The sequence below is a fragment of the Boleophthalmus pectinirostris genome, unplaced genomic scaffold (assembly GCF_026225935.1).
Source record: "Boleophthalmus pectinirostris isolate CB_2022bp ecotype Guang Dong unplaced genomic scaffold, ASM2622593v1 HiC_scaffold_22, whole genome shotgun sequence".
NCBI classification, from domain to species: Eukaryota; Metazoa; Chordata; class Actinopteri; order Gobiiformes; family Gobiidae; genus Boleophthalmus; species Boleophthalmus pectinirostris.
This window is the reverse complement of record NW_026571190.1, coordinates 20,949,232-20,975,846: the sequence shown is the minus strand read 5'-3', so window position 1 is coordinate 20,975,846 and position 26,615 is coordinate 20,949,232. Positions and strand designations below refer to the sequence as shown.

Sequence of the window (26,615 nt, the reverse complement as noted above, 5' to 3'; positions counted from 1 at the left end):
CCAAAAGAGTGGAGGAGTGAGAAAAAAGCGCCTATCAAAATACGGGACGGACGGAACAGTGTGCGGGGACTATGGGGACTACCACACGACCTGACAGCTCAGGGGGGCAGCAAGTATAAGCTATGGATCTATTATAGGCGTATAGGACTGCACCACACAAAACAGCAGAGAGAAACGGGCAAATAAATCATGTCACCGCGGGTCATGCTTTAACCCGTTTGAAAAATGTGTTTGAAAATGTGTGTACACTGGGGTTGTTTCGTACAAATTGTGTATTTCGGTTTTTTAACTGCCAAAATCGTCAAACATTAAGATTTTTTTCGTGAAGGGGTTCTCTTCAAAATGAGATATTGGGATTATAAATTACCATAACGTATTAACTCCTTAGGTGCCAGTTTTTGTAAAATACCACATACTGCCAATTTGAAAAACAACTGATAATTCCATTTTTATGACTTTTGGAGAAAAAAAAACAAAAACTTTTTTTTTTAATGAACATTTTCTAGCAGCAACAGTATCAAATTCAATTAAATTAGAGGGATTTTTAAATTAACTAAACAAACAAATAAATAAATAAATAAACTAAATTAAGCTCTTTTTTCCCAAGATCTAAATCGGTCTCTAAATGCATGTTCTTGATGAGGAACCCCTTTTCACATATATTTCCTCTACTCCATACTCCTCTCCCACTTACCCCTAAATCAAGTAATTTTGGACTGAACTTAGTCAAACTGTGCATATGATCACAAATTTCATCCAGTGTCTTAAATTTCTTGTCATTGTGGCCTGAAATCATACTTTTTTGATTTCAGGGAATTTCTAAAGTTCTCCTTTTTCACTCATCAAGGCATGTTTTCTTCCCTCTATTACACTATATCAGACTATGCAAATGACCATCATGTGGGTTAAAACATGAAATTTCTTGTTGTTTCCAAGGAACCCCAATTTTTTTTGTACAAATCGACTGCACTTCAGATACGAATAGCCACAGAAACACTCCTTGAAATTATTATTTTTTTACTCCAACCATTCAGACTCAAAGAGATATTCACTACCAACACATGAATTTTACGTGTCTTTCTTGATTTTCATCTGGTTTTCCAGGAATGAATTGTCCAAATGTGACTATGTTTTGTATAGGGTGACATTTTTGAAAAACAGTTTTGAAGGCACAATTTTGAAAATTCATTTGGTTTACTTATAAACATCTCACATCGCCAAAATTGATGCAACTCACATATAGCTAAAAACCTGTAAAAAAAAAACATCTGTGTGAATTTTCATGGCAATTGCACAACCATAGCCAAAGTTATCACAATAAATGTACCTTCAGATACACATATTTCTATATAAATATTAGCCTCTGATTCAAATACTCACAAAAACACAATTTGAATTTTTTTTCCCACTGTAGCTATTCAGACTTGAAGAGGTACTGACTACCAACACATCCAAACCATTTTTGGTGAAAAAAAAAGGCACCAAATGTGTCCAAATGTTCCTATAAATATGTGGCACTATAGAAGTGAGGGGGTGGAGCAAAAAGTTGGTATATTTTGGAAAAAAAATATTTTTTCACTAAAATTCATTAGGTTTGCTCCAGAATAATTAAAACTTATTTCTAAAACATACTGAGTGTCCACAAAACTTCTCATATCACCAGAATTGTACAATAAGGATGAAGCTCACATATGCCAAAAATGCTGTAAAAACACAGGTCTGTATGAATTTTCATGGCAATCGAATAACCACAGCCAAAGTTGTTATGATAAATGTACCTTCAGATACACAAATTTCCCTTAACAAGGCACAAGGGTTAATTTAGCCTCCATGAACCACAACGACATAACATGAAAAAGTGTCCTGGTCCATTATGCTGCATAATATAATTTACTATACCTACAAAGACACAGAAATGACAGACAGATTGGTTATTTTGGACCAAATATTTTGCTGTTTAAAATAAGCATGTTAATATTATTATATTGGGAATATTGATTTGGGGGCATAGAGAGGGGGTTACTATTGCTAAAACCCTTGCTAAGCTTTTGTTAGCCTAGTATAGGGTATGGAGTACGCTAATTAAACAAAAGATCAGAGATTATTCATGTTACAAAGTCTTTATGTTGTTTTTTCATCATAGATGACTGATATCTCCAGTGCACCTGCATGTCTCTCATCAGGTCATTCTACTGAACTGCAGAGTGTGGACAGAGTTTTAAGAAAACCATGTACCCCTGACTGACCTCAAATGCTGCTTATCCCCATGATGTCCCCATTATACAGTAATTGTTCTTGGGATGTTGTTGACAGGTCTACATGTGCATGGGCACGTACACCACCTCCATCATTAAACTCCAGTCTCCACACTTGTGCATTAATGAGAAGAGATGATGAGATCTGATAGAGCCAGCCCATATAAAGAGAAGAACGCCCTTTGCTCAGGAGGAAAGGAAACCTGAGACATAACCTCAACTTTTTTTTTCTGGTAATTCTGAAAGGAAACCTCAATGTGTAAGGGACTGTCCTACCTCCCGTCCACATGCCTGGAGAAGTAAGTTTCCTCTGATAACATGTACTCCTATACCTATACCCATAAGTATCCTAATTTCTTTGTCATTTTCTGTTTCAGGGCTAAAGGGATGCGAGTGAAGTTAAGCCATTTGGCTGATAAAAATAAGTAATTATTTCACATTTTTGCTGCAAATCTGATATATTATTCCTGGTGTGTTAACTACATGTTTTACTTGTTTAGGAGTGTAGATGGAAAGACTCCACATGATCTGGATGCCTTGCTCAGCAACAAAAGTAAGAGAACATCTTGATTAATTTTCATGCTTATGCATCATCAAAATGCTTTTGATAATAAGCTGTCTGTTAAAACTGCACATTGACAAAATTTACACTCTATTGCTTTAATTGCATATTTTCAGACACTCTTCATGTGTTTCGTTGCTTCCTGAGGTCTGAGTTCAGTGAGGAGAACTTGGACTTCTGGTTGGCCTGTGAGGAATACAGGATTTCCCCCATGAACGTAAAAAAGTCCAAGGCCTGTGGCATCTACAACCAGTTTATTAATCCCGATGCTCCCCAGGAGGTCAGTGAACTAAATGTGAATAAATTAAGACAATTTCCATCAGACAAAGTTTTTCATATTATAGGCTCTATAAGAAAATATGCAAAAGGTAGAAGGCTTTACAATTATACTAAAATCTAGCTTCTGTGATATGAATATTGTCTTATTTTGTCATACACTGCGCCACCATGTTTGTATAAAATTGTGTTGCATTTGAGATATTCAGGGGGCCGTTTGTCCTGTAGGTGAACCTGGATGCTGAGACCAGGGAGGCGCTACTGAGTCTGATGGACTCTCCCAGCTCTGATACATTCAACATAGCACAGCAAAAGATCTTCAATCTGATGGCCAAGGACTCCTTTCCTCGATTCCTGCGTTCTACCTACTGCATGGAGACAATTCGGGCATATTAGCTACAGAAATGGTCAAATTTGAATTTCAGTCAGGATCAATAGTAGTATAATAGTATCTCTCTCATATTAGTTACAGAGCTAATGTGCTAAGGAAATAAAATTGTATTTCATGATCTACTAATATCATCCTTGTTGTTCTGAATCTTTGTATGTAGAATATTAATTACTACAGTATACATGTGTTTTGTAAAAGTTATTATGGTTCACCTACATTATATATGCCAAACACTAAGTAAATAGAAAAATCAAGTGTACTTGTCGGATTGTGTAAATGTCAATACTAACAGTGTATTTGATAAAGAATGTAGTTTGCCAACTTTGAATAAATGTTCACAGAACAAATGTCTGATGTGGCCTAACCTTGATTTAAAAGCCTTATCAAGCGCCCAACACAGTTAACCTTGGGGTAAGCTGATAGTGAGGTCTGGGTCTTTTCCAAATAAATGATATACATTTCTCACTACTAATCCAATGATACTATTGAATTTGTCCTTTACATCTAGTTATTAATAGGTATCAAGAAATACATTAATCATCACTGTTGGGTCTTTGTTTGCAATATCAAAACGTGGTCCATTTTCTTCATGCCTTATGATCTAGTAGTATGATCGTTATTCATGACAATCCAGTTCAGTCCAGTTTAAATGGTGAGATTCTACTTTGAGCTGTTTCCTGGTTGTGTTGATCCTTTGGGGTCTTTGGTCTGGGGGGCTTTAATCACAGATAGAGGTTTATGCAGAGAAGTGCTGGCTTTCTGTGTCACCTCCTGCTCAATCCTGTTACGAATGGCCACTTCAAGACCCTAGACAACAAGAGAGTCATTTGATAGTTGTACAACCCAAATAATATGTAAAGGTAGTTTAATAAACTGACATAAAACAAAATATTTACCTTTTTTAGTTTCTGCTGTTGGACAACTTGAGCTTTCTTGGGAGCAATTATCCTGCCTGAAGGGACCAACGAGTTTAATTAATGTATTGTAACAGATATTTGGGGCATATTGTTATTTCTCTTTATTTATTCCACAAAACAACTGCAGGACTTGACATTTAATGATTCCTCAAGTTGGCCTTTCACATTTACTTACTAGAACACGCATGGCTCCACACTAGTCACGTTTGGCCAAATGCTAAGGAGCAGCGTTTTAAGTTAAAGTCAAATATCAAATGGAGACTAAAAATAATTTGTCATTACCTCCTTTCTTTGGGCCTTTCTGCTTGCTTTGTTGAGGTTTCTTCGAGGCTCCTGGACGCTGAGCTTTAAATTTTTGTGTACCTTGTGCCATTTTTAGTAATGTGTTTTTTGTTGGGTTTTTTTCCCCCCACGTTGACCTGACCCGGAAGTCTTTTTACAAGAAATGTGTCCCTCTTACTGAGGCAATAGTGCCATCTATCGGCTGTGTACAGATTTACACGAGGCAATATTTGATTCACTGTGGTTTATTTATTTTTTTTGTGAAAGAGAAATCTCTTAATGACTACACTTTACAGTATATATCCATATACACATTTTTTAGAAAATCCTGTTAAATATTTTCACTGGTTACAAAATAAACCCAAGTGAATATTAACAATAATCTTGTACTGTAAGAGGCCATCTGAACAACACTCCTTCCACAGCATTGGCAGGCTACACACTTGCACATCCAGACATAGCAGCAATTAAATTTGGCACCAGATTAAACGTATTGGCAGCATTTTGTTTTGTTTCCAACAGCCTGAAGTTTAAACTTGGCGACAACTGTTGCATTTTAAATGACATTTTATTAAAATAAGACTATACTTTCGCCCATCAACAGGAAAGGAAATCAATACCATTTAGACTAGACTGCTCAGTCCTGCCTATCACAGTTCAGTGCTTGTTTTCTTGCCTTTGTCTGAGAGGTAGTGCGTATGGTGAGGAGGCCTCCCCAGTGTAGTGTACTCATGAGCTAGTCACTAGGAAATAAAAAATAACAAAGCACGGCTAAACTATTATATTCTTAGACTTTGTTTACCAAAAAATGTTGGTGACAACCACAATTGCTACATATGTCTGGAATAATGTAATTTTTTTCAATTGATGATCTTATAGATACAAAAAGAATATAAATACACAAGTGTCTTTTAAGTACATGATCTAACAGCACCATCAGGAGTGAAGGTTCAACAGAGGAAATGTGGACATATGGGCGGAGGGTGCAGTGATGATTTAAGTGGAAAAGAATAGTGTTTTATGATTTTAACAAAGAACATTTTTTAGGTTTTCTCTGTGGTCATAAACAAAAATGAACCATACATACGTGAATATTACAGAAAAAATATTGTCAATTTTTCAAATTTAGCAAATTAGATTTATCAAAGTACATTGTTAACATGTAAGTTATTTATAAAAGCAAGAATGTGATGGGTGTATTTGTGTCTTGATTCAGCATTTGAGAAATTTAACATTCTTTGTGAAAAATGAAGGCAAGAAGTTGGAGCCTTTCTGAGGTACTAGCAGTTTTACATTCGAGACTGAATAAAGAAACAGGGACAGAGTTCAATTTGTGCCAGTCCAAAGCCAGGATAAACCAAGGATTGTATATTTAGAGAATCAACAAGCCAGTGAACAATTATGCTGCTCACAAGGCTGGGTGTATATATACAGGTTAGGATGTGATATGTTTTAATTCTACTGTTTGTCAAATTATGATGCAAATGCAAACTATGTAGTAGTATGGAGGGACTGTTTTTTTGTTTGTTTTTTTGTTGTTGTTTTTTTACATTTACTGATCACCCATTGAGCAATAGTGTAACTAATTATTAATACAAGGAAACAAATTAAATTTCAATTATTCACATTTTGCCTTTCTATTTTTTTTTTAAAGAAAATGTAAACATTCAATTTTTTAATCATCATTTAATTATGGTACACTTTTATCAGTTAAAAATAAATAAGAAGCATCCTGTGCAGTTTGCGATATGATATGTGTGGTTACATATAGTGTATATGGAGCTGTATACAGATTATATAAATACACAATATATGTGATGCACAGTTAAGAGACACACATGAAGTGAGGTATTAACGTAATTAGGTTTGTTAAAAGGCTTCAGTCGACTGTGACGCTGTTTAACATGTGAAATGCGCCCATTTGGAGGAAAACCAATTAAAGTTGTTTCTGAAACTACAAACTATACATTAGGGCATCTACAAAACATTCTACAAGAAAACAAGATGTTGAATGTTAATATAACATATCTGATATCAAATTTAAATAACCACACATTTGGTTAATTTAGCAATGTCTTCTAGTAGCAGGATTTAGTATCTCTACATATGTACACTACCAGTCATGGTTATTTACAGGTGGGTAGCAGCTTTCATTTGGAAACTAGTGATTAAAAGCACTACTTTAAGTTAGAAAATGTAAGCAGTGTTTAGAAATATTTTGTCAATGTATGCCCTGAATATTTGCCTCCAATTTATCTTGTTATCGGTCAAGTTTGTTTGGGTCAACTAATAGTTTCAGAAGCCATTTTAGAAAGGAAGAACATAGATGATTGCAATGTAAATGGGTTAAGAAACAGACAAATTGGTCATGCTTACTACTTAGAGTAGTATGTTTATGTGCAGTTTGGGGTGGTTGATTGTATGCACTACTCATTAATAACAAGAACTATACATTTACTAAAATAATCAGGATGTGTAACAGTGTCTGGGGTATAAAATGTGAGCGTCTGACATGTTGAGGTGCAGAGGGGTAAGTGGGACAGTTAGACAGGGATCTGAGGGGGAAAGAGAGGGAGGGAAGGGAGAGGGGTCTAGAGGGCAGTGAGTCGTCCCGTGAGCGCCGCCTGGAGCTCTGATGGCAGAAACACCCCCAGCTCTGTGATGATGCCTCCTGTGATGAGCTGATGTGGAGTCACGTCGAAGGCCGGGTTCCATACTTCAATACCTGCACATCAAATCAATGAAATCATAATATTGTCATTTTTTTAAAAACCTTTTGTAAATGGTCACATTTTGATATAGCCCTTTTCCACTTTCAGGACACTCAAAGCACTTTACAACAAGGAACCATTAACCCACCCAACACAACCACCCACACCCACACCCACCACACACCCACACCCACCCACACACACCCACCCACCCACCCACACACACCCACCCACACACACACCCACACACACACCCACCAGTGTACGCAGACACTGCGGACAGGGTGGGTTAAGTGTCTTGCCCAAGGACATCTGTGGGAGCTGGAACTGCACCCCCAACCTGTGGGTCAGAGGATCTGACTGCTCAACTAATGATGTTTATGTCGAGAACAGCCCTCCAGGTCAGTGAACAAACGTTCTTACTAACTGAGCTACTGCTACCCACCTTTGGCTGATCATTTAATCCATCAGGGTTGCCACAGTGAACTAGATGCTTGACACCAGCCAAAAATATAGTTGAGAGGCAAATGGTGCCCAGACAGAGACACAATGAAAATAATTGCTGAATTCAAACTATCCTATATAAGAACCTTTTCAACATGAAGCAGAGCCACATTCCTACTGACCAAGAGCCACGTGGCTTGTGAGCGTCATTGTCACCACTCATTCTTTGGATGCTGTCAATTTAGCTCAAGACCAGCTAAATGTTTTTGGGTGAATGAAAAATAATACATGTTTTATTTATATTTAAAATAAATGTTGAATTATGTATTGGTGGATATAACATTACGGCTTTTCAATGGCTTCTATAAAATATTAATAACAATATTATTATTAGGTTCAATTTGTGGTATATTTCAAATTAAAATATTGTGAAATTAAAAACTGGCTCCTGCCTCAATCTGAGTTTTACAAATACCTGGGGCAGCGATGGGGACTCCGTTTATACTGGTGAGTTCCTCTGGGGGGCGCACTTCAATGATAATGTCCCTGCCACTCTCCAGGCTGAGATCACATGATGTGCTTGGTGCTGCCACATAGAAGGGGATGCCATGATGCTTGGCAGCAATGGCCAGTTGATATGTGCCCACTTTGTTTGCTGTATCCCCATTGGCCACAACTCTGTCTGCTCCCACAACCACCGCTGAAGACACACACAGTTACAGTTAATAGTTAATCAGTAAGTTACTACAACATTTTTGTCATCAAGCAATTTGTGTCAAAAGCCTTTGTATAATACTCACACTTGTACTGTGAATTAACTTTGCATATGATGAACAAATAAATAATAATAAATGAATATCTGTGTGTTTGTTTATGTCAATCATTAATAGTGTAATAGTGTAAAAGTGTAATATTAATAAACGCAGTGTTGGGAAGGTTACTTTTAAAATGTAATCCCCTACAGATTACAGATTACACACCCCAAAATGTAGTTTGTAACGTAATCCATTAAATTACTTAAAGTGAGTAACGTAATCTGATTACTTTGGATTACTTGATATTGTCATGCTTTTTAAACGACATGAATGTAGCAACCACATCCTGAAAATTCTTGTTTGTTGTCTTAAAATTGTTTGAGCCCAAGTCTCCATATAAGCAACTGTTTGCTGTAGAGAAACAAAGACCACGACATCTTAATATAAGAGGTTTTGTCTGTTAAAAGACAGTAACAAGATAAGCCTTTCCTTCACCAGATTAAAAAATATTATTGATAGAGAAATTATTTTTTATATGAGATCACCTTAAATTATGTCAACCTACTGTTAGGTGTCATGTTGTTTAGTCCTGGTTTAGTCCTGGTTTAGTCCTGGTTTAGTCCTGGTTTAGTCCTGGTTTAGTCCTGGTTTAGACCTGGTTTTTAGACCTGGTTTTTAGACCTGGTTTTTAGACCTGGTTTTTAGACCTGGTTTACTCCTGATTTTAGACCTGGTTTAGACCAGGTCTAGACCAGGTCTTTAGTTCTGGTTTAGTCGTGGTTTAGTCCTAGTTTAAACCTGGTTCAGTCCTGCTTTAGTCCTGGCTTAGTCCTGGTTTAGTCCTGGTGTTAGTTCTGGTTTAGAGGCGCACAGGAGGAAGCGCGGTTTACGCAAGAAAACACGTTCCACACGCGGCGCACGAGACGGCGGTGTCTGCGCTCAACCCTCCCCCTGGTGCTGCCCCTGCTACACAGGGCCTTTGCCCAGTTTTAATAAAGAAATTAGGAAAGTTCCACTCATTTCAAAATGTCTTTTTAAGAGCAGTCCTGTCGCTAGAGGGCACACCAATGTTCTTCACACAGACAGGTACTAGCAGACCTTCTTGTTCAAACCACTACACCACTATGCAGGTAATGACAGCATTAAAGCTAGTTGAGTGAATTTTAACAAGCAATATTAATGTACAATACCACTGGCCATGCCGCAACATCCGAATCAATTCTGTACACTGAGGCTGATGCTAATAATAATGCCACATTATGAGATTTGGATATTTATTATACAAACTTAAAAAAAAAAAAAAAAAAAAAACACACACAGTTTACACACTGTTAGCTCCTGATATTAACTGATAGATACAAACCTGTGATGTCCATTTCCCTCATGGTGAGAGCAGCCATACTGTCTGTAATGAGAGTGGCGGGGATACCCTCTGCCACAGCCTCGTATGCCGTGAGCCTGGAGCCCTGGTTGTACGGCCGTGTCTCTGTGCAGTACATGCGCTTCAGCCGGCCCAGCGTGTGCAGACTCCTCACCACACCTACGTACAGACAACACAATTAGCAATGAGAAGGTTTATAAAGACAAACTACAGTTCTGTTCATTGACTTTGATTGAGTGTGCCTCCAAATCAGTCCAGCTGAACCAGCAAGACAGGAATGACTTTTGAGGGTAGCAATAATTATAAAAAAAGATATATTAGTGTTTACATATTACACAATGTAAAGACTGGCCAATTAGAACTACTTTTTCCTTTAAAGTGATGACTTTAAGTTTAATAAGAAGAAAAAATCCTGTAGAATGAGTTTGTAAAGTAGACAAAAGATCAGTGTATAGTGTTTTATATGGCTGTTTAAAGTAGAGGACACAAAACATCCTCTAGGAATAAAATGTGCGTTTTTTAAAAGGGTGAACAAACGGTTAATTAGACATCTCTAATTTAACAGAGTTTGTTCTCAGGCTAAGCCACATAGACCACAGTGAGAGCAAGGCTGTAGATGTAGTAGATTTAAAGACTAGATCCACTCAAACTACAGCAGGCTTAGATAGCCTACATTAATCTGATCACATCTTTATTTAGGCACTGTTATGGAGTTGTGTGTGTTTTGTCCTAATGTAGACACATTTCCTTCAGGTTTAGTGACAAGCAAAGCAAAATTCTCAAAGGAGCTGTTTCGTTCCCAACACGTTTTAAGATTAGACAAGTAAGCAATATTAAGGTGGTATAATCTTATAAATGTTAACTACAGAAACTGTCACTTGTGTCTTTCAGGTCAAGTGACTGTTTACCAAAGGAGTTATGTCAACATCATGAGGTAAGTAAACTATTTTAAACTAAAGGCCCGCTAAGATATTTAAAAAGACTAACTGCGGAAACTGTGACACTTGTGTCCAGGTATGTCAATAGCCACATCTGCTAACATGAGGCAAGTACAGTCTTTGAAGCTAAACATCTGTACACATTACTGTGAATACCATTTGAATACTACTTTTAAACATTTAAAGTTAAACTATGCTGTATATTTTGTCTGTGTTCAGGAGCAGATCTGCCTGCGAGTGTCCTGGTCCTGGTGCTGGCTCCTCTTGGACCAGTGCAGGTCCCTGTGATCAGACATGAAAGCGCTCCTCCTTCTGCACTTAGGAGCCATTTTGAAACACTTCAGTTTGAATGTTTCGACAAGTGTTATCAAAATACTTTGGCATGTCACTCAGTCCTTTTTTAGATGTTTATTTTTTAACATGTAGAAATACTAAGAGTATAAATATTATTATTTTGTATATATATTTATTAAAGTATATACCATAAACTGTATAAAGAAGTGGACTAAGCGAGTGTGACATCACCCATAGCGTTTGGCTCCACTCAAATGAGGCTTGCGATGCTAACAGTTACAGGAGCGAATCTGGAGTAAGGCTTCATATTAGAACCCAGGATCATGTAGAGCGGGTAATACAAACATATTAGGACTAAAATAACAAGGCTCACAGCAGCAGTTACAGAGAGAGGCAACAATATTCTTTTAGGCATGAACAATGACTTATTTTCTCCACATAAACCAATACTACTATGTACTTAATAAATTAAATAAATCTTAATTGATATACACAAATGAGTTTCGTGTCAACTACGCACTACTACCATTTAGCTACAGAAATTAAGCTCAGATTGAGAAGACTTTTTCTTTTAAAAGGTTCAAAGTGTATGTTACAATATACGATCTAAAATAGATATGGAAGGCAGGAAAGACTATGTCCTTCTGCCAAAATGTAGAATTTGAAGGGGGTTATGGTTTAGGCTGTATAAGCTTTTTCAACACATAGAACACTTGGTATATTAAAATAAAGCTTTGATGCACAGCATGGTGAAGATGCTGAAGTCACATATACCTTGGTCCCTCACCCAGTTTCAAGAAATGAATAACCAGGAAAATTTCCATTGAGATTCAAACTTTCTTTAAGGGCAGTCCTGTCTCCAGAGGGCACATTACGCAGATACAGGAAAAACCTGCAAACTCCTCACACAGCTGTGAGGAAGAAGCACTAATCACTATGCCACTGTGCTAGTAATGACAGTACAAAGGCTGGAAGAGGGAACATCAAGAAGCATTTTTATGAATCTGTTGACACAATATCCCAATAAATACCAATATGGAGTTTTTTCATAGCCAATTCCAACAATAATTGTTTAACATCCAGAGAAACCAATGGCCAGTAGCTCTAATGATATTTTTGGCCAGATTTTGTTTATTTTCTCCAAATTCTGTAATTTAAATTTATTGCAAACTCCTTTCAGCACTGATGTGTTCAAATAAAGCTTTGTGTGTATTATTTATGCAGGTGGTTGGTCCAAACAACATATCAAACCAACGCCAAAGCTTTAAGGCCGACAGCCGATACAGTAAAAAGTCAAAATATCAGTCATCTATCGCCATCATATTTTCATACTGAGATTTTGATTGCAATTAACCCCTAGAACAAACTGGTATAGTGTCAATAATCTGAGACTGACCGTTAAAATACCTAAAACGTCTCCCTTACTTTTAATATTGTTGAACATTTAACATTCATCAAGCCTATTAACTTTACATTGCACTGAATTGCACTGAATGCCATATTGCTTGAACATTTTATTACAAAATAAACTACAGTATTGTGTTTTTTAGAGTCTGATTAACGTTTTGTTGTGGATCCGGCTCTGTCCTGATAGACAAAAGGCTGTGAAATGCATTAGCAGAAGTCAACCCGCTCTGAGTGCTTCTTGTTGCCTCTAATACGCCATGCATATACATAATGCCATTGATTTTCCATCACACAAACTTAACTCTTTTATATTAAAGCTTTTACACGGTCAGTACTATTTTGGGCATCCAGGAGAGCAGCAGCCTTTGCATTCAGCGCGGGTGGACCGGCCACAAGACAGAAAACATATGGGTAGTTAAGAGTTACATGAATTACTTCTCCTTTAGTAAAATTTTTAAGTTGTACTATGTAGTTTTTCTGGTGGAGGGCCTGCCACTTAATTTCCATTGTGGAGCAATAAAGCTATCAAAAGTCTCCATGGATACGTAATTGTATTGCCCTGATTTTTTAAAATTATTATAAAAGGACAACAAAATAAAATGTGAAACAATACAATGACAATGACACGAAAACAAGACACATAAAATAACAAAAAGTCCCAAGCCCCTCAACCCACCCCTTCCCCCCACTTCTTGTTTGCATTTAATAACTCCAATTTCTGTCTTAAATCCATCTATGAAAAATTTTCAGATTGCAGCCCGCCTTACCTAGTGCAGTGCCGTATCCCGCTGTAGCTAGGGAGCCAGTGTTACAGTGTGTGAGGATGGTCACAGAGTCCCTTGGGACACCGGACAGGATGTGCTGGGCACCATAGTTCCCAATTTTCCTGTTATCATTCACATCACGCTCCAGCATGTCTTCGATCCAGGCAATTACACTGGAAAAGAGGCAACAGCGTGATGTGGGAATGTGAGAAGGTGATCCTTCCGGAAGCTCTGCTTAATGTGTGGGGCCAACTACAGTTACAACAAACACACAAAGGCCGAGCCACAGAGCAGTAAGGCACTGTCCGTGTGTGGATGAAGTAACAGAAGACATGCTTATTTTAACACACAAATGCACCTTTGACTACTTAAGAGTCAAACTTTTGTGAATGATTAACTACTCGCATCCTCTTTACAGAATGATATAGAGCCATACACCCATTCAATTTCCCATTCACCCATCTTCTCTCACTCAGCATTTTATCATTATAAGTTACTAATTGCCACAAACACCAACTTTTCATAATGTAGTGCAGTGATTAGAACCTCAAAGTTGCATACCTCTCTCTGAGCTGCTCAGAGTTCTTCTCCATGCTCTCATTTTCGGCAAACTCCATGAGCTCTCTGGCAGCTCGACCCATGTTGACGGCTGTGGGACGGGCAGAGGTCAGGTGGCACAGGGACTCTCTGATGAAGGTCACGGGGTCATCGCCCCCGGCACCTGCCCGCAGCTCCACAGCCAAACTCAGGCACCCCACAATGGCTATGGCAGGAGCACCCCGTACCTGAGCGAGGAGAGGGCGAAGGTCAGGACTGTAGTCGTTATTTTAGTTTTAGTCAAGAACATTGTGTTTCATCGTCCTCTATTCTGCTTTAGAGTTCAGTCAGTCAGAGAACTTTATAACCCCAAAGGACAATTTCAGTTGCAGTTTATTGAGATAATTTATGGTACTGCAAGGTATTTGAAAATGTTAAGTTATCTGTTGAATGTTGATAGTTGTGTCATGCACTCAACTGAAACAATGTTGCTAATATTAGCAAAAAGTGACAAGTGCAGATGAACCTTTTCTGCATAAACCATTTATGATGGGAACAGACCATGCAGTACCTCTACTGGTCATAAAATGATGTCATCTGATGAGCATTTTAAGTAATTTCTTCAGAAATGGTTTTGATCATCATGACATCATTCATGCACATGGCAAATGCCATCACTGCCCAACAAACTTGAGTGAAATTGAGTGAAAATAGAGTGTTTCTCACTTTAATTAAAGCAACAAGCTGCAAGAGTGGTTAGCTTTTGATTTCCTCATTCCAAATTTGGACATTCAAGATGCCAGAGTGTACAACACAAGACCAACTAGGCGAACAAAAACCCTGGCAAAGGATATTAATAATTCATCAACAATCTCCAAAGGAAAATGAGGAGGAGGCACACTTTATAGGTGGGTGCCGATATCACTTGTGTAGAGTGATAGTGTAATAACGAGTAGATAAAGGATCATTTCAAAGTGCACGATAAAGCAGGTGCACTGAGGACCGGGGCGGATGAAGCAGGAGAGGGGACTCGCACGGTAACACATGGGGTGCACAATGGTGGCACAAAGAGCTTGAGAAGCCACGGCGTGCGCAGGGCTAAAGACGCCGAGGAGGAGACGCCTGCTTACCTTCATAGACTTGATGGCCTCGTACGCGTCCTGGACAGAGCGGATCTCATCGTACACGGTCTGGTGGGGCAGGAGAAGCTGGTTGAGGACCTGCAAAGAGCCGGCCTTATAGCGGATGGCTTCTAGCGTCATGACCCAAACAACGAGGCGGGATGGCGGGGACGAGAAGACGCACAGACCGGTGGCGGCGGAGGCACCACTCTCAAGCTCAAGCACGCACACTTTCTCTCCAGACGCTGAATGCAAGTGACCACGGCTTGGCCTCGCTGTCTGTCTGCGGCTCCAGGGCAGAGAGGATGCCGAGGTGGAGGTAAGAAGAGGATGAGGAGGAGCAGGAGCGGGAGGGACGCCGCGGCGTGGACGTACTCAACGGGAGGATAAAACGGAAAGAGTCGGGCTGGAAATCGCTGCACATTGACAGACAGGCAGCAGCAGCTAGGCAGACACGGAACCACGTGTCCACTCAACCAGGAAGCCCCGACAAGCTCGGCCCCAAGTCCACGCCCACTCTCAACCAGAGCGGGGTGTCCAATTTGTTCAAGACACCTCAACAACAACGTTGCCGTCTTTAACGCACCATCCCCCCTCGCATGTTACCCCTTTGTCAAGGGAAATTTCACATTCAAATGCGATATTAGCATAGCGTCGAAACCCCAAGCTCCATAGACTAGAAAAATAGGTCTATTTTGGGGTTCCCTTTATTGTTCTGAACAAAAAAGCAAAAACATGCAGGATGGGAGGGAGGACACGGCTTTAATTTTCGTTCACCAACTTCATATATAGCGATAAGCTCAGACAAAGGCTGTTACAATCCCCAGAACATGACATTTAAAATAACCAACGATCATATATTATATAGTATACAAATATTACATAGGCCTCTACAGTAATTATAGTTGATGGAAATATTGTCCAAACACGTTTTACGGCTACAATGGTCCACCAAATCAACCATAAGATAAAAAGTAAAAGAGTGGGTGTCTTCTGTGTGGAGGGAACGTGACTCACCACTGGGACAGGCCTATCCCAAAAGCACAAATCCCACTGCTGAAAGCTGGTTAATGCACCCACCAACAGAGACAGAAAAGGCGCCTAGTATCAGTGCATCTGAGTCGATAATTATCATATGTTAACAGGGCATCATTACATAGGCCTACTTATGCAAGCACTTGTTTTACGAGCAGAACGGCTCCAGGGTAAAACAAACATCAGCTAAACATAAAGTACAGTGTGTAACTTTTCTGGTAGAAGGTTCGCCACCGGCTTGGCTCCATGGAGATTTAATTACTTTGCCTTGAATATTATAGGAGTGTGAAAATAAACTTGGATATCACAGTGGATACAAGTTACGAATCAGATCTATGGAGAAGCAAGCCTGCATATAGCAAGAATTCATGTATTTTTGAGCTTTAAAACACCTGTACGTGAATACATGCAAGTCAGATAAGTTTAATGCCATACGGTGGAACATTCCATGTAGATATTACATCTCAAGCAAGTAGCCAGCCCTTCACCTTAGACGTTGCATAGTGGCCCTTTAAGCCATCAGGGTTAAGTAATGTTAAATAAAAATAAAGGCTTTGTGGTTATGATTATTAACTTAGAATTTACCCCTGAATTAATTAGGATTTAAAGTAATGTTATCATTTGTCTTCGCTAATTAACTGTGAAAATCATAGCTTACATTGATTTCATTTAGATTTTTTTTTTCAGTACAAACAAAATATACTTCTTGATGGATAACAAGTTATTATTGTGTGATTTGTTATGAGAAGAGCATCATTTTTCAATTTCATGCACCGGCCACAAATTATTGAAGTGTCACAGAAACATGAGTCACACAATCAAAAAATAATATGGAGTGTTGTTTGTAGTTCAGAATCACAAATCAGGTGAGCCATATTAGAAAAATGTAATATCTTTCGCAATTTTGAGCTTTGCCAAATGAAAAAATAAAATAAAAATAAAATAAAATGTAGCCCACCCAAAACCATCAAAAACATTTATATATAAATGATTAGTCAAAAATATTTGCACACATTTACTAGTCAAAAGTTTTGCCCCAAATTTTCATGATAATCACTTGCTTGAAATGTTTGAAATTACTGTGACTTTTTCTCCCTTGCCAGCTCACATCCACTTGAAGTAATGATCAAAAGTTTCAAGATGGATAGGAGCCACAACAACAATCTGCTCAACAATTTTTTAGTGAAGAGTAAAAAAAAAAAAAAGATTCAGATCCTGGGACTAAACTAAAAAGTCTAATATGTACTATATTAGACTTTTTAGTTTGGTCCCAGCTCTGAATGCAGAAATAAAAGAGAGAAATTTTATATTATTTCATCCAAAACACAATAATCTTTAAATCAGTGAATAGACAGAGGACTTTAAAATGAACAATTTGACAATACGAGTTAACAGAAGCAAGTTGTTACTTCTGTGAAATCGTAACACCCTTCTTTGCCAACCCTAAAAGTGACTTGATCTCTGCGTCTCCTTGGTGACACAAACACTAATCCCTCATTATGGGATGTAGACTGCAGTGCCCGAAAGCCCCACTTTTTATACTCTCATATCACAGAACTGCAAAGGGGCAGATTACTGTAATCTGGAAACACTGGAGCAGACAGATTAGATTAAGTTTGTTTCACAGATAAAATATGGGGTTAAAACACATTGGTTTGATGGTTATACATACTACACAGTGGTACTTACAGGCACACATTCATATGGGCATGGACACATAATGAGTAAACATACATACAAATCAGAGGAAGAATTTTGACCACTTGTCTATTTTTGAAGATGTCATAATGCTGCTATATAAACCTGGGATCTCTTTTTGATTCAAGGAGAGGGCAATATTCCAAAATGAAAGAGCAAAGATCACTAATTTGATTTTATCATGATTCATCTAGTTTAGGGTGACCAAACATACCTGGGACAGTCCCTGTTTTGAGCCCTGTGTCCCTCTGTCCCAGTAGATTTATTCAAATCCACTGATTTGTCCCAGTTTCAAGAAATTCCCCAGGTGTTCCTATTTTTGAAGAACATCCAAACACCTCTAGAAGCTTTAATATTCAGAAAAAGAGACTTGAAAGTTACTAGAACACAAAACTGTTCTCAGTTGGACTGATTTTAAGTCTTTCAGCTTATATACTAACTCAGATATTAGTCATGAATAAATCATGAATGGAGTGAGTGCATAACAATTTTCCTTAATTACATTTGTGAAGTTTCTTTGATTATATACACTTTTCACAGTTTTATTATTGCCCACCACCCCAAACCAGGGGTGGCCCAGTTTTTCATTTTGAAAATCTGGTCATCCTAATCTAGTTAGTATCTTTTATCTGCCATTACAGGATAACAAAAGACATGTTCTTCTTCTGTGAGTTCAAATGTTGCTTTTTATCACCATAACACAATCTTATCGTCACTGGATCAGACCACAGTTTCTTTCATTATGGTAATATTGCCCAGCCCTAACACATACTGAACACCACAGACGGGGGACAGCTCACAACTAAGGGTGGGCAAAATAGCACTATTCTTATCTGGAAAACCATATTTTAAGTATTGTACAAATGTTAACGGAGACTGAGAAAATTATCCACCAAAACATAAAATTATCCCGTTGTACCAAACAGGCAATATGATAAAATATTGGTTACAAAATAATAAATTAATACCTCTACTCAAAGGAGATGCCCTGTCTGATCTGATCCAGTAAATATGTCCCCAAATTTGTCAAGCTCTCTTGTATTTTTATTATAATAATTTTGCTTGTTTCAGATTTAAGTACAAAATCTTGTTGCCGACTGTTTCCCACGCACTAACAAAAAGGATGGAGAGTTACTTCAGTGAAAATAATATTACACCCAAGTGCAAAAATGAATAAAACATTTAAAAATAAGGCTAGGAGGAACTCTGTAGTGTTTAAGTGCAAAAATAACCTGCATGTACAGCTCCAGTAGAGTAAATGTAAATTTCTGCAGCAATCAATGGAAGCTACACTGACTGAAGTTTCCATGCAGGTATGAAGTAGAGCTCAGTACTGTAATCATGCTAAAAGTACCCATTGCAGTGTTTCTAAATAAGGAACGGTAACAGTATTCCAGCCTGGCACGGTGTTCCTTTTTCCCTCTTATCCCGTACGTTTCCTTTGGAGTGATTCAAGCTGCAACAAATAAAGAAGAGATAAAGTTTATAAAGCAATTTAAAAATAGACAAGCTACACAGGCTACTAGTTCAAAAATTACCTCATGTTCTACCATCTTCAGTCTGCCCAAAGCATCCTTAGCAGCATCCTAAAAAATAAAACATTATATATAAACACATTGCATTAACTATATGAACAACAAAAAGTATATCCCCATTACAAGCCCCCCAAATTACCAATAAAAAAATACAGAATACATTGCCTTTGTTTAAGTTACCACAATAAAGTCACATACTTGGTGGGTAGAATAAGACTCAACAAATGCTTTTATTTACTCACTCTGTTTCCTTGGGTGGAGTATTTCTTTATTGAGTCGGAGAGTCCTTGTGCAAATCGTTTCAGAACATTTTCATATTCTGCACATTGGCAAACAAAAATTGGTTAAAGGCAAAGAAAGACAAAGGAAATTTCACTGTACAGTATTAGACAGGTCTGTACCATTTAGCATAGCAGGTGAAGCACGCTCAAGGTAAGCTTTCTGCCATTGAAGTCTATTTGTGACATCTTTGTATTGCTGTACAAGGTCTGGAGGAGGGTCATGGCGATTTTTACGGTACTCCGCTAACTGAGAGCCAAAAAGTATGATGTTACATGATGTTAGATAGTTGAAGCATATAAAACACAAAAAAGCTACCTTTCTCTCAAACCTCTCCTTGTCAAAGTTGAGGAGACTGAAGCTGTGGAGTTTGTACTGAGGTGGAGAGCTGCTGCCGCTGGGGGTGCTACTCCTGCCACTGCTGCTGAATTCACTTCTGTGTTTGGATCGAGGAGAAGGCGCCTAAAAAAAGATAAAAACAAAAAACAGACACTGCATTGTCAGTCTACCCACTACAACATCAAACAAACACTGTGTAGCATTAAAATGTGGAAGGGGAGAATGGTGGAGTAGAATGTGGCATGTGAGGGTATGATGAAGAGAACGAGTAGTGGTTTATACAGTTTTGTGTACAAGTGAGTTTTTCTTTTAAACCCTTCATGTTTTTTTGTTTGTTTTGTTGATTTGTTAAATTATGACAATTAATAAAAGTATATATTTCTAAAGGTAAAACTGTCATTTCAAATGTAGTTGTATGATATGGATATGTTAGTATAGACCAAATTGAGGTTGCACTATTCTGAAAAGATACTGGAATGCCCCCATGAGACAAGAAGGTGGCAGACTCCATCAGAAAAGTTACATAGTGCATGTATAAAAGAACATGATGAAATTATTGCTTGGTACACACAGGATTACAGTTTGGTGTTAGAGATTAATATGTCGCTACAAGTTACAATATAATAATGTTACTCACTCTTTCCTTTTGCTTCTCAGGAGGTGACAAAGGAGACACTGGCTCCAAAACCAGCCACTTCTCTGTGACTGGCTGCAGATGAGCCCCAGACACTGGCTCCCGGATTTTCACTCTCACCTCCAGTTTACCTCCAGTGGCTTTACGCCCGTCCATTACCTGCATAGCTCACAGTTAAGGCATTCATGCTGAGTGGCTCAGTGAACATTAAAGTATGTGGTCATGGAAATGTTTGTTACCTCTATGAACTCCCTGAAGTCACAATTGTTCTCCAGCGCCTCTAGCTTCAACTGAGCTGTACCGATAACTCTGTCATTTTTGAAGAAACCACTGCAGACATAAAATATGATGAAACCAAAGGATTATCACTGCACTTAAACTTACAGTGTACATTTGTTGTTTTACCCTTTGTGGATGATCTCAAATTTTATTCCTTTGGACTGAATAACTCGTTTGAAGGCTCGATGTGAACGGTTTATGTTGAGTCTGAACTGCTCTTTAAACTCTGGGTTGTTGGTGCCTTTCACAAAGTTGGTCTTGTCTTGTTGGGCCTCTTCCTACATACAGTTTAATTATGACATTAACTACTCATTTGAAATCTCTATCTATTTAAAATGGTGGAATGGAATAGCATGTGTGAACTTACTGCACTGGGAAAGTGGAACTCAAACTTCACACTGGCATCGAGATCGTTAGGTGAGACACCTGAAAATAGAGCGATACTGTGGGTGTCGTGTACAATGTGAATGCAACATATTACTGCCTCGTTATTTCTGAGAGGCAGCGCGGCCTACCTGAAGGTGCTGGCAGGTTGACACCTTTGATGATGTATAGTAGCATGTCATTAGGAGTTAGATTTGAATAGATCCTACAGAAAAATAAGCAGCATTTTGAGCGACAGCCATGAGAACACAAGAACAATGACTGAATGTGTTGCATGGGGCTGACTCATCAACGGTGTCCCAGCCTTAACTGACACAAACTAAATATTTGAAGACAAACATTTCTAAATTACACATAATACTGTGCTATTTCCAGCTAGTCAGCTTTACTGAGAATCCATGTGCAGTTTGACACTGTTTAAAAATATGTATTAATTCGTATTCTGACTTCACAGTGTTGAAGGTCCTCTCCTCAGTACGGCACTTGGGAACTGGATGCCCTTTAGAATAGCCATTTTTCAGTATCTCTATGCTCTTCATACATTCCCCCATCAGCTTCTCAAATCTGCAAAGTTGAAGCAAAAATATTGAAACAAATAATTTACAGCCACAGTTGTATAAACCTGCTGATACAGCTTTAGAAACAATAGTTACAAGCACCAAGATTCTTACTTAAAGGCCTCTGCGATGTTGCCATGCTCAGTGAACTGCTGACAAAGGCCCATACATTTCTGTGAAGAGAATCAAAAACATCTTAAATAAAATTGCCAACTCCTTAAGTGTGTGAGAAAAGTGGAGTTGTCTACATCATGCTGCTTTCTGAGAAGATCCATCAGAGCATGGTACTGTTCACTGGAGCGCGGTGACATTGATGGTGAAGAACGAGAACGTGACAGAAAGAAATCCTCCTCATTTATTGGAGCCATTGGAACCTAAAACACAAATTTACAAATTTGTATTCAAATAATCTCACATTAGGTAATGTCAGCACTCTAAAAGATGAACATAGAGACAGTCTATTTGAGATTTGCATTTTATGTTTCATTCCTTAGTACAAACTCATACTAGATAGTATCCAGTAGCTTACTAAAAAATACCAAAAACTTGTATTTTTTTGGTAAATTCAGTCACAAATCTACCCCCCAAGACACAATATAACTGCTAGAATTAGTTATTTGTTGAATGTTAATTTCATTACATAATTACCTTTCTGATGTCAACAGGAAGTCCAGATTTGGAAGCTTCTATCATAGGGTCCACTCCTTTAGCATGTTTAAGGTGTTGTGCTGCTCCCGTCATATCCTATAGGAAACAAGATGTTAATACCTACAATTTACAACTGGTTAAAAGTAACAAAAGTAAAATTAAAGAAAAAAGACCATAAAGAAACCCATCTGCTTACCTTCATCTGTTTTGAGCGAAGAGCTGCACGTACAAAAGCCTGTCGCCTTAGCAACAGGAAATCTAATTGTAGTTGGACTGTAAGTATAATTAAGAAAAACACAAGTCTAAGTAGCAAAATTATAAATGTCTAAATACAAACCATGCGTCAACAAACTCTAATTCTCTCATGGTCAGATTACAGGTCCCAAAATCCCTAAACATTTTTTAAATTATTCAAATTTTTCACAATTCAGCTACAAGGATCAGGATCACAAACAAATCCACTCTCTTCTTGCACTAATATCAATAGGTAGTTAAGTTATGAAGGACATGTGGCGTAAAACTGTAAAGAAATAATTATGTCACAATTTGAGGCAGAAAATGTGCTATTTGGACCACATAAGACCAATCCGTTTCATATGAAAAACACTACTGATTTGTTATAAATAGACTAAAGTAAAACATAGTTAGGCTTAGATAAAGTGTACATCATTAATTGATCTTAATTTTGTGTATCCTGCCCCATTGTTTCAGGGTCATTGGATTAACACACCTTTAGGTGCTAGTTTGGGGGCAGCTTGAGGGGCTGGGGATTTGGCTTTCTGTACTGGTGGACGGACTGCAGACTGCAAAAGAATTAAAGCAGATTTTATTTTAGTTATTACAACTGAATACATGATATAAGATTAATATTGAACAATAACAATAACATTGAAAAAAAAAATTATTTAGACTTACCGTAGTAGTCCCTTTAGGTGTATCCTCATCATCTGCTTCGACATCCTGATTTGCAATTTTCATTGCCGTTTCCAGGACTCCCATGAAGTTCTGCTCACCACTCTCTGAGCCTTGAAGTGGTGGACAGCCTAAAACAGACACAGAACATAGCTGTTATTGATAAACGCCAGTCAAAAATCAAAATAAAATCTCATGAATTTACCTGGTGGCATAGGGAGATCTGACAAGTTTACAGGTCGTCCAGCTTTTTGGGCTTTGATTGCATCTTGATATTGCTTAAGGATTAGACAGAAGGAAGGAGAACATGAGCAAATGTCAAAATTTGACTTGAATTTGAAATGTCGTAACTTCAATCAATGTTATTTTTGAATATATATATAATACTATGATATTTATGATTTTCTACTAATCATCAGAACACACAAGAGTGTAGAACGCCTCATTTATCCACCATCTCATTTATCAACTAAAATGCCAGAAAATAAGTAATCAATAACCAATGTCAGCATGATGTACAAAATCATTGAGTCTACCTTGACAATGCGCTGGTGCATGCGTGCCTTGCGGTCATCTCCTTTGCTCTTGGCTCCCTCTGCTGCTGACTTGTATATTTCCATTCTTTGCTGTAATGCTTCAGCTACTGTTTTGGGAGCAGGAAGGTCTTTGAAATGAAAATGAATGAGTTTTGTTAAAATAGTGTGCTGAAAGTAAAAGCAAATCTGAAAATGGGTTTATTAAAACACAGATGTCTTACTTGCTGGGTTTATATGAGTTGGAGCAGCTGGAGCAGCTGGAGCAGCTGGAGCAGCTGGAGCAGCAGGAGCAGCAGGAGCAGCTGGAGCAGCAGGAGCAGCAGGAGCAGCAGGTTTAGAGGAAGGCTGAGGAACAGCTGTAGTACCAGCATCACCTGCAGAAGAACACATGAAGCTAGTCAGCTAGACACATAACAACAAAATAAGGACAGTTTGTAATAACTGTGATCTATAATTAAAAAGAACAAATATGAAGTTAATGCACTGACCGGGTGGAGGGGGGAGAGCGCTCATATTAAATGGTTCATGTTTGTCCAGTGCTTCCAGCATTGCATCCATTTTCTGCACAAATTAGGTTCCTTTAAATCTTCCAAAGAATTTACTAAAACCACCATACGTTCAATGAATTAATTTATGAGCTCACCTTGGCAACCATGTAATGTTGTTTGGCCAGATTAATGTCCCCATTTTGTTTGGCATTGATAGCAGCCAACTTGTATTCTCTTTGCCTGGACAACACTGCCTGCTTCAGCTCTGCATGTAGGATACTGATTAGTAAACCATTACATTTAACAGACATAAGCACATACTGTGAACCTACCTGAGTCTTGTGCATCAGGTCGACTAGGAGTGAGTGGGGAAATGGCAGGGGTGTCCGGGGTGATAGATGCAGCAGCACTATTTTGAGGAGGAGTGAGTTGTGGCTTAGTATTGTAAGCAGGTGGTGGAGCTTCTTTGGAAGGTTTTTGATTGTATGGGGAGGGGGATCTGTCCACAGGATGTGGTACCTCCTGTGCTGGAACAACTTCAGGTAACACACTGGTCTTTCCCCCCAAAGCAACAGGAGGCGGCATCTCTTCCTCACTGATTGGCTTTCCTTTCTTCACAGATGTTAACATGGACTGCAAGGTCTAAAGATGATAAAAGGTTCAATAAAATGAATAAAATGCAAAAATAAATAACCCCTAAAAAAGTGACATTATTACCTTTAATCCACGTTCGTATCTTCTCACTTTGCTACTTTCTCCAGCAGCTTTAGCATTAGATATGGCTGTAGTGTACATCTGAATACGTTCCATTAACTTGGACTCCACCCCTGTTCCCCCACTGGGGGCTGAAGCTGGTGAGTGGGATGTGACAGTGAATTTTGGACCTGATGGAGTGGAGGCAGGAGGTGTGGGAGACGAGGTTTCCTCTTCGCTGTCCTCTAAAACCTCATTTAACTCTGCCTGTTGAAGAACATACAAATTATCCACAACGTATAATTTACAAGGAGAACTATTAGGATCTAACTTGAAAGATAAACATAGAATAACAATAATTTGATTCAAAATCAGCTTTCTATTCATATTGATAATGCCCTGAAAACACCTAAAATGATACACATATACAACTTGAATTTTTTTATTAAAATGATAAATAATTAAAAACTCAACTCACCAGAAGGTCCTCATCCTCCAAATCTTCATCTCCTACATCTTCATCATCTATGTCTTTCATACAAAGAGCCGCCATTCGCTCTATTTCAGCTATTGCAACAGGAGCTTCATATGAACCAAAAATTAATAATTCAGCATAACAGATCTATTTAAAGGTTTAGTATTAAAGGGGGCTTGTTTGTCTCACCTCTTCCATCACCTTTCTTTGGTTGAGGTCTGCCTCCACCACCTGAACCAACCAGATTCATCAGCTCTGCCTCCAGGTCTTCATCATTTTCACCATCATCCATTCCTCCATCAGGGTTTAGGTCAAGTAACAGCCCCATCTTCCCAATAGAATAATAAACAGGGTAGGACACAAGATTTGCTCAGTGCGCGTTACTTAATTATCCAAAGATCAAGGACTGTTACCTGTTTGGCTCGGGCTGCTCCCTGCCCACGGGCAGGTGGATTTCTACTGCGACTCATTGAAGCTCTTTGTATGGAGTCTATAAGGAGGACATTATACTTGTTAGTTAAGTTTTTTTGTTTGTTTGTTTTTTGTTTTGTTTTTTGTAACGTTAACTCGATACAATACAATACAATAAACATTAGAACTTAGTCATTTAGTTCAGTTACGTTACAAAGGGTTTCCACTAAATGGCATAACGTTCGTTCTAAAGTGAAGGTTTAATCACCCTTAAAAGTTAAGTGTTTTCAGACAAATTCCTAACACAACCCAACAGCTAACGTTAACCCAGGGCAAGACTCAATACCAGATAATTTGTGAGTTTCTCCAGTCGATCTTCTTACCGAGCTTGCCGTTTTTGTTTGTTCCAAAGACTGGAAGACGATGTATCCTCTATACTTGTAGAATATTGGAAGAAAAAGACTCAAAATATAAGAAATACAGAGCTTAAAATGTAACTTTAAACAGACCTGTCAAAACAACTGCAGCTGTGGAATTCACTTCCGACATTCGCGTTTCCCATAGCAACGAAAATCGCTTTACGGCTGAACGAAACGCGCCAAAAACTGTCGCAAAAGTCTATCGTAATGTCAACGAAACAAAAAAAAAACTTGGTAAGTTGAATATATCGCATACTT

At 38.3% G+C, this 26,615-nt stretch overlaps 4 protein-coding genes across 8 annotated transcripts; 1 reads left to right on the top strand and 3 right to left on the bottom strand.

Moving 5' to 3' along the window:
- Positions 1 to 95: 95 nt before the first annotated feature.
- Positions 96 to 3,835, top strand: si:ch211-196h16.12 (regulator of G-protein signaling 5). Of its 2 annotated transcripts, none has more exons than XM_055158642.1 (5): positions 96 to 113; positions 2,314 to 2,680; positions 2,756 to 2,808; positions 2,934 to 3,097; positions 3,322 to 3,835. In XM_055158642.1, exons 2-5 carry the CDS (start codon positions 2,574 to 2,576, stop codon positions 3,487 to 3,489), a joined length of 492 nt encoding a protein of 163 aa, XP_055014617.1. In that variant the 5' UTR covers positions 96 to 113; positions 2,314 to 2,573; the 3' UTR covers positions 3,490 to 3,835. The 2 variants fall into 2 exon arrangements, with proteins under 2 accessions (XP_055014617.1, XP_020786013.1); XM_020930354.2 differs by lacking the exon at positions 96 to 113 and having other exon boundaries at positions 1,211 to 2,554; positions 2,633 to 2,680.
- cunh19orf53 (chromosome unknown C19orf53 homolog) lies at positions 3,055 to 4,841 on the bottom strand. The gene is made up of 3 exons (XM_020930355.2): positions 4,684 to 4,841; positions 4,381 to 4,436; positions 3,055 to 4,291 (listed from the first exon to the last, which is right to left on the bottom strand). Exons 1-3 carry the CDS (start codon positions 4,772 to 4,774, stop codon positions 4,145 to 4,147), a joined length of 294 nt encoding a protein of 97 aa, XP_020786014.1. The 5' UTR covers positions 4,775 to 4,841; the 3' UTR covers positions 3,055 to 4,144.
- Positions 4,842 to 4,926: 85 nt separating this feature from the next.
- Positions 4,927 to 15,525, bottom strand: mri1 (methylthioribose-1-phosphate isomerase 1). The gene is made up of 6 exons (XM_055158641.1): positions 15,045 to 15,525; positions 13,939 to 14,162; positions 13,381 to 13,550; positions 9,957 to 10,133; positions 8,314 to 8,538; positions 4,927 to 7,408 (listed from the first exon to the last, which is right to left on the bottom strand). The coding sequence occupies exons 1-6, from the start codon at positions 15,174 to 15,176 to the stop codon at positions 7,275 to 7,277; spliced, it is 1,062 nt and encodes a 353-aa protein (XP_055014616.1). The 5' UTR covers positions 15,177 to 15,525; the 3' UTR covers positions 4,927 to 7,274.
- A 253-nt stretch (positions 15,526 to 15,778) lies between these two features.
- On the bottom strand, positions 15,779 to 26,513 carry cc2d1a (coiled-coil and C2 domain containing 1A). Of its 4 annotated transcripts, none has more exons than XM_055158633.1 (29): positions 26,448 to 26,513; positions 26,322 to 26,370; positions 25,941 to 26,017; positions 25,717 to 25,855; positions 25,531 to 25,634; positions 25,077 to 25,319; positions 24,692 to 25,001; positions 24,515 to 24,624; positions 24,360 to 24,432; positions 24,093 to 24,245; positions 23,872 to 23,999; positions 23,541 to 23,613; positions 23,339 to 23,466; positions 23,154 to 23,226; positions 22,620 to 22,696; positions 22,424 to 22,519; positions 22,024 to 22,149; positions 21,890 to 21,948; positions 21,666 to 21,782; positions 21,350 to 21,423; positions 21,202 to 21,260; positions 20,961 to 21,112; positions 20,795 to 20,885; positions 20,559 to 20,714; positions 19,901 to 20,044; positions 19,705 to 19,831; positions 19,546 to 19,622; positions 19,307 to 19,354; positions 15,779 to 19,224 (listed from the first exon to the last, which is right to left on the bottom strand). In XM_055158633.1, exons 3-29 carry the CDS (start codon positions 25,995 to 25,997, stop codon positions 19,192 to 19,194), a joined length of 3,027 nt encoding a protein of 1,008 aa, XP_055014608.1. In that variant the 5' UTR covers positions 25,998 to 26,017; positions 26,322 to 26,370; positions 26,448 to 26,513; the 3' UTR covers positions 15,779 to 19,191. The 4 variants fall into 4 exon arrangements, with proteins under 4 accessions (XP_055014608.1, XP_055014609.1, XP_055014611.1 ...); XM_055158634.1 differs by having other exon boundaries at positions 26,322 to 26,375; positions 26,448 to 26,498; XM_055158636.1 differs by having other exon boundaries at positions 26,285 to 26,370; positions 26,448 to 26,486.
- Between the last annotated feature and the right edge of the window lie 102 nt (positions 26,514 to 26,615).

Bases quoted from the DNA above. Each gene is read 5' to 3' on its own strand.
- si:ch211-196h16.12 (XM_055158642.1), top strand. From the start codon at position 2,574: ATGTACTCCTATACCTATACCCATAAGTATCCTAATTTCTTTGTCATT. The intron at 2,681-2,755 runs GTAATTATTTCA...TTACTTGTTTAG, and splicing joins CATTTGGCTGATAAAAATAA to GAGTGTAGATGGAAAGACTC. The intron at 3,098-3,321 runs GTCAGTGAACTA...TTTGTCCTGTAG, and splicing joins ATCCCGATGCTCCCCAGGAG to GTGAACCTGGATGCTGAGAC.
- cunh19orf53 (XM_020930355.2), bottom strand. From the start codon at position 4,774: ATGGCACAAGGTACACAAAAATTTAAAGCTCAGCGTCCAGGAGCCTCG. The intron at 4,437-4,683 runs GTAATGACAAAT...TGGTCCCTTCAG, and splicing joins GAAAGGCCCAAAGAAAGGAG to GCAGGATAATTGCTCCCAAG. The intron at 4,292-4,380 runs GTAAATATTTTG...CTTGTTGTCTAG, and splicing joins AACAGCAGAAACTAAAAAAG to GGTCTTGAAGTGGCCATTCG.
- mri1 (XM_055158641.1), bottom strand. From the start codon at position 15,176: ATGACGCTAGAAGCCATCCGCTATAAGGCCGGCTCTTTGCAGGTCCTC. The intron at 14,163-15,044 runs GTAAGCAGGCGT...CTCCTCGCTCAG, and splicing joins AGGCCATCAAGTCTATGAAG to GTACGGGGTGCTCCTGCCAT. The intron at 8,539-9,956 runs GTTTGTATCTAT...GTGTGTCTTCAG, and splicing joins GAGGGAAATGGACATCACAG to CGGTGGTTGTGGGAGCAGAC.
- cc2d1a (XM_055158633.1), bottom strand. From the start codon at position 25,997: ATGAGTCGCAGTAGAAATCCACCTGCCCGTGGGCAGGGAGCAGCCCGA. The intron at 20,715-20,794 runs GTAACAAACATT...TGAGCTATGCAG, and splicing joins ACTTCAGGGAGTTCATAGAG to GTAATGGACGGGCGTAAAGC. The intron at 19,623-19,704 runs GTACAGACCTGT...GCCAATGTGCAG, and splicing joins TTCACCTGCTATGCTAAATG to AATATGAAAATGTTCTGAAA.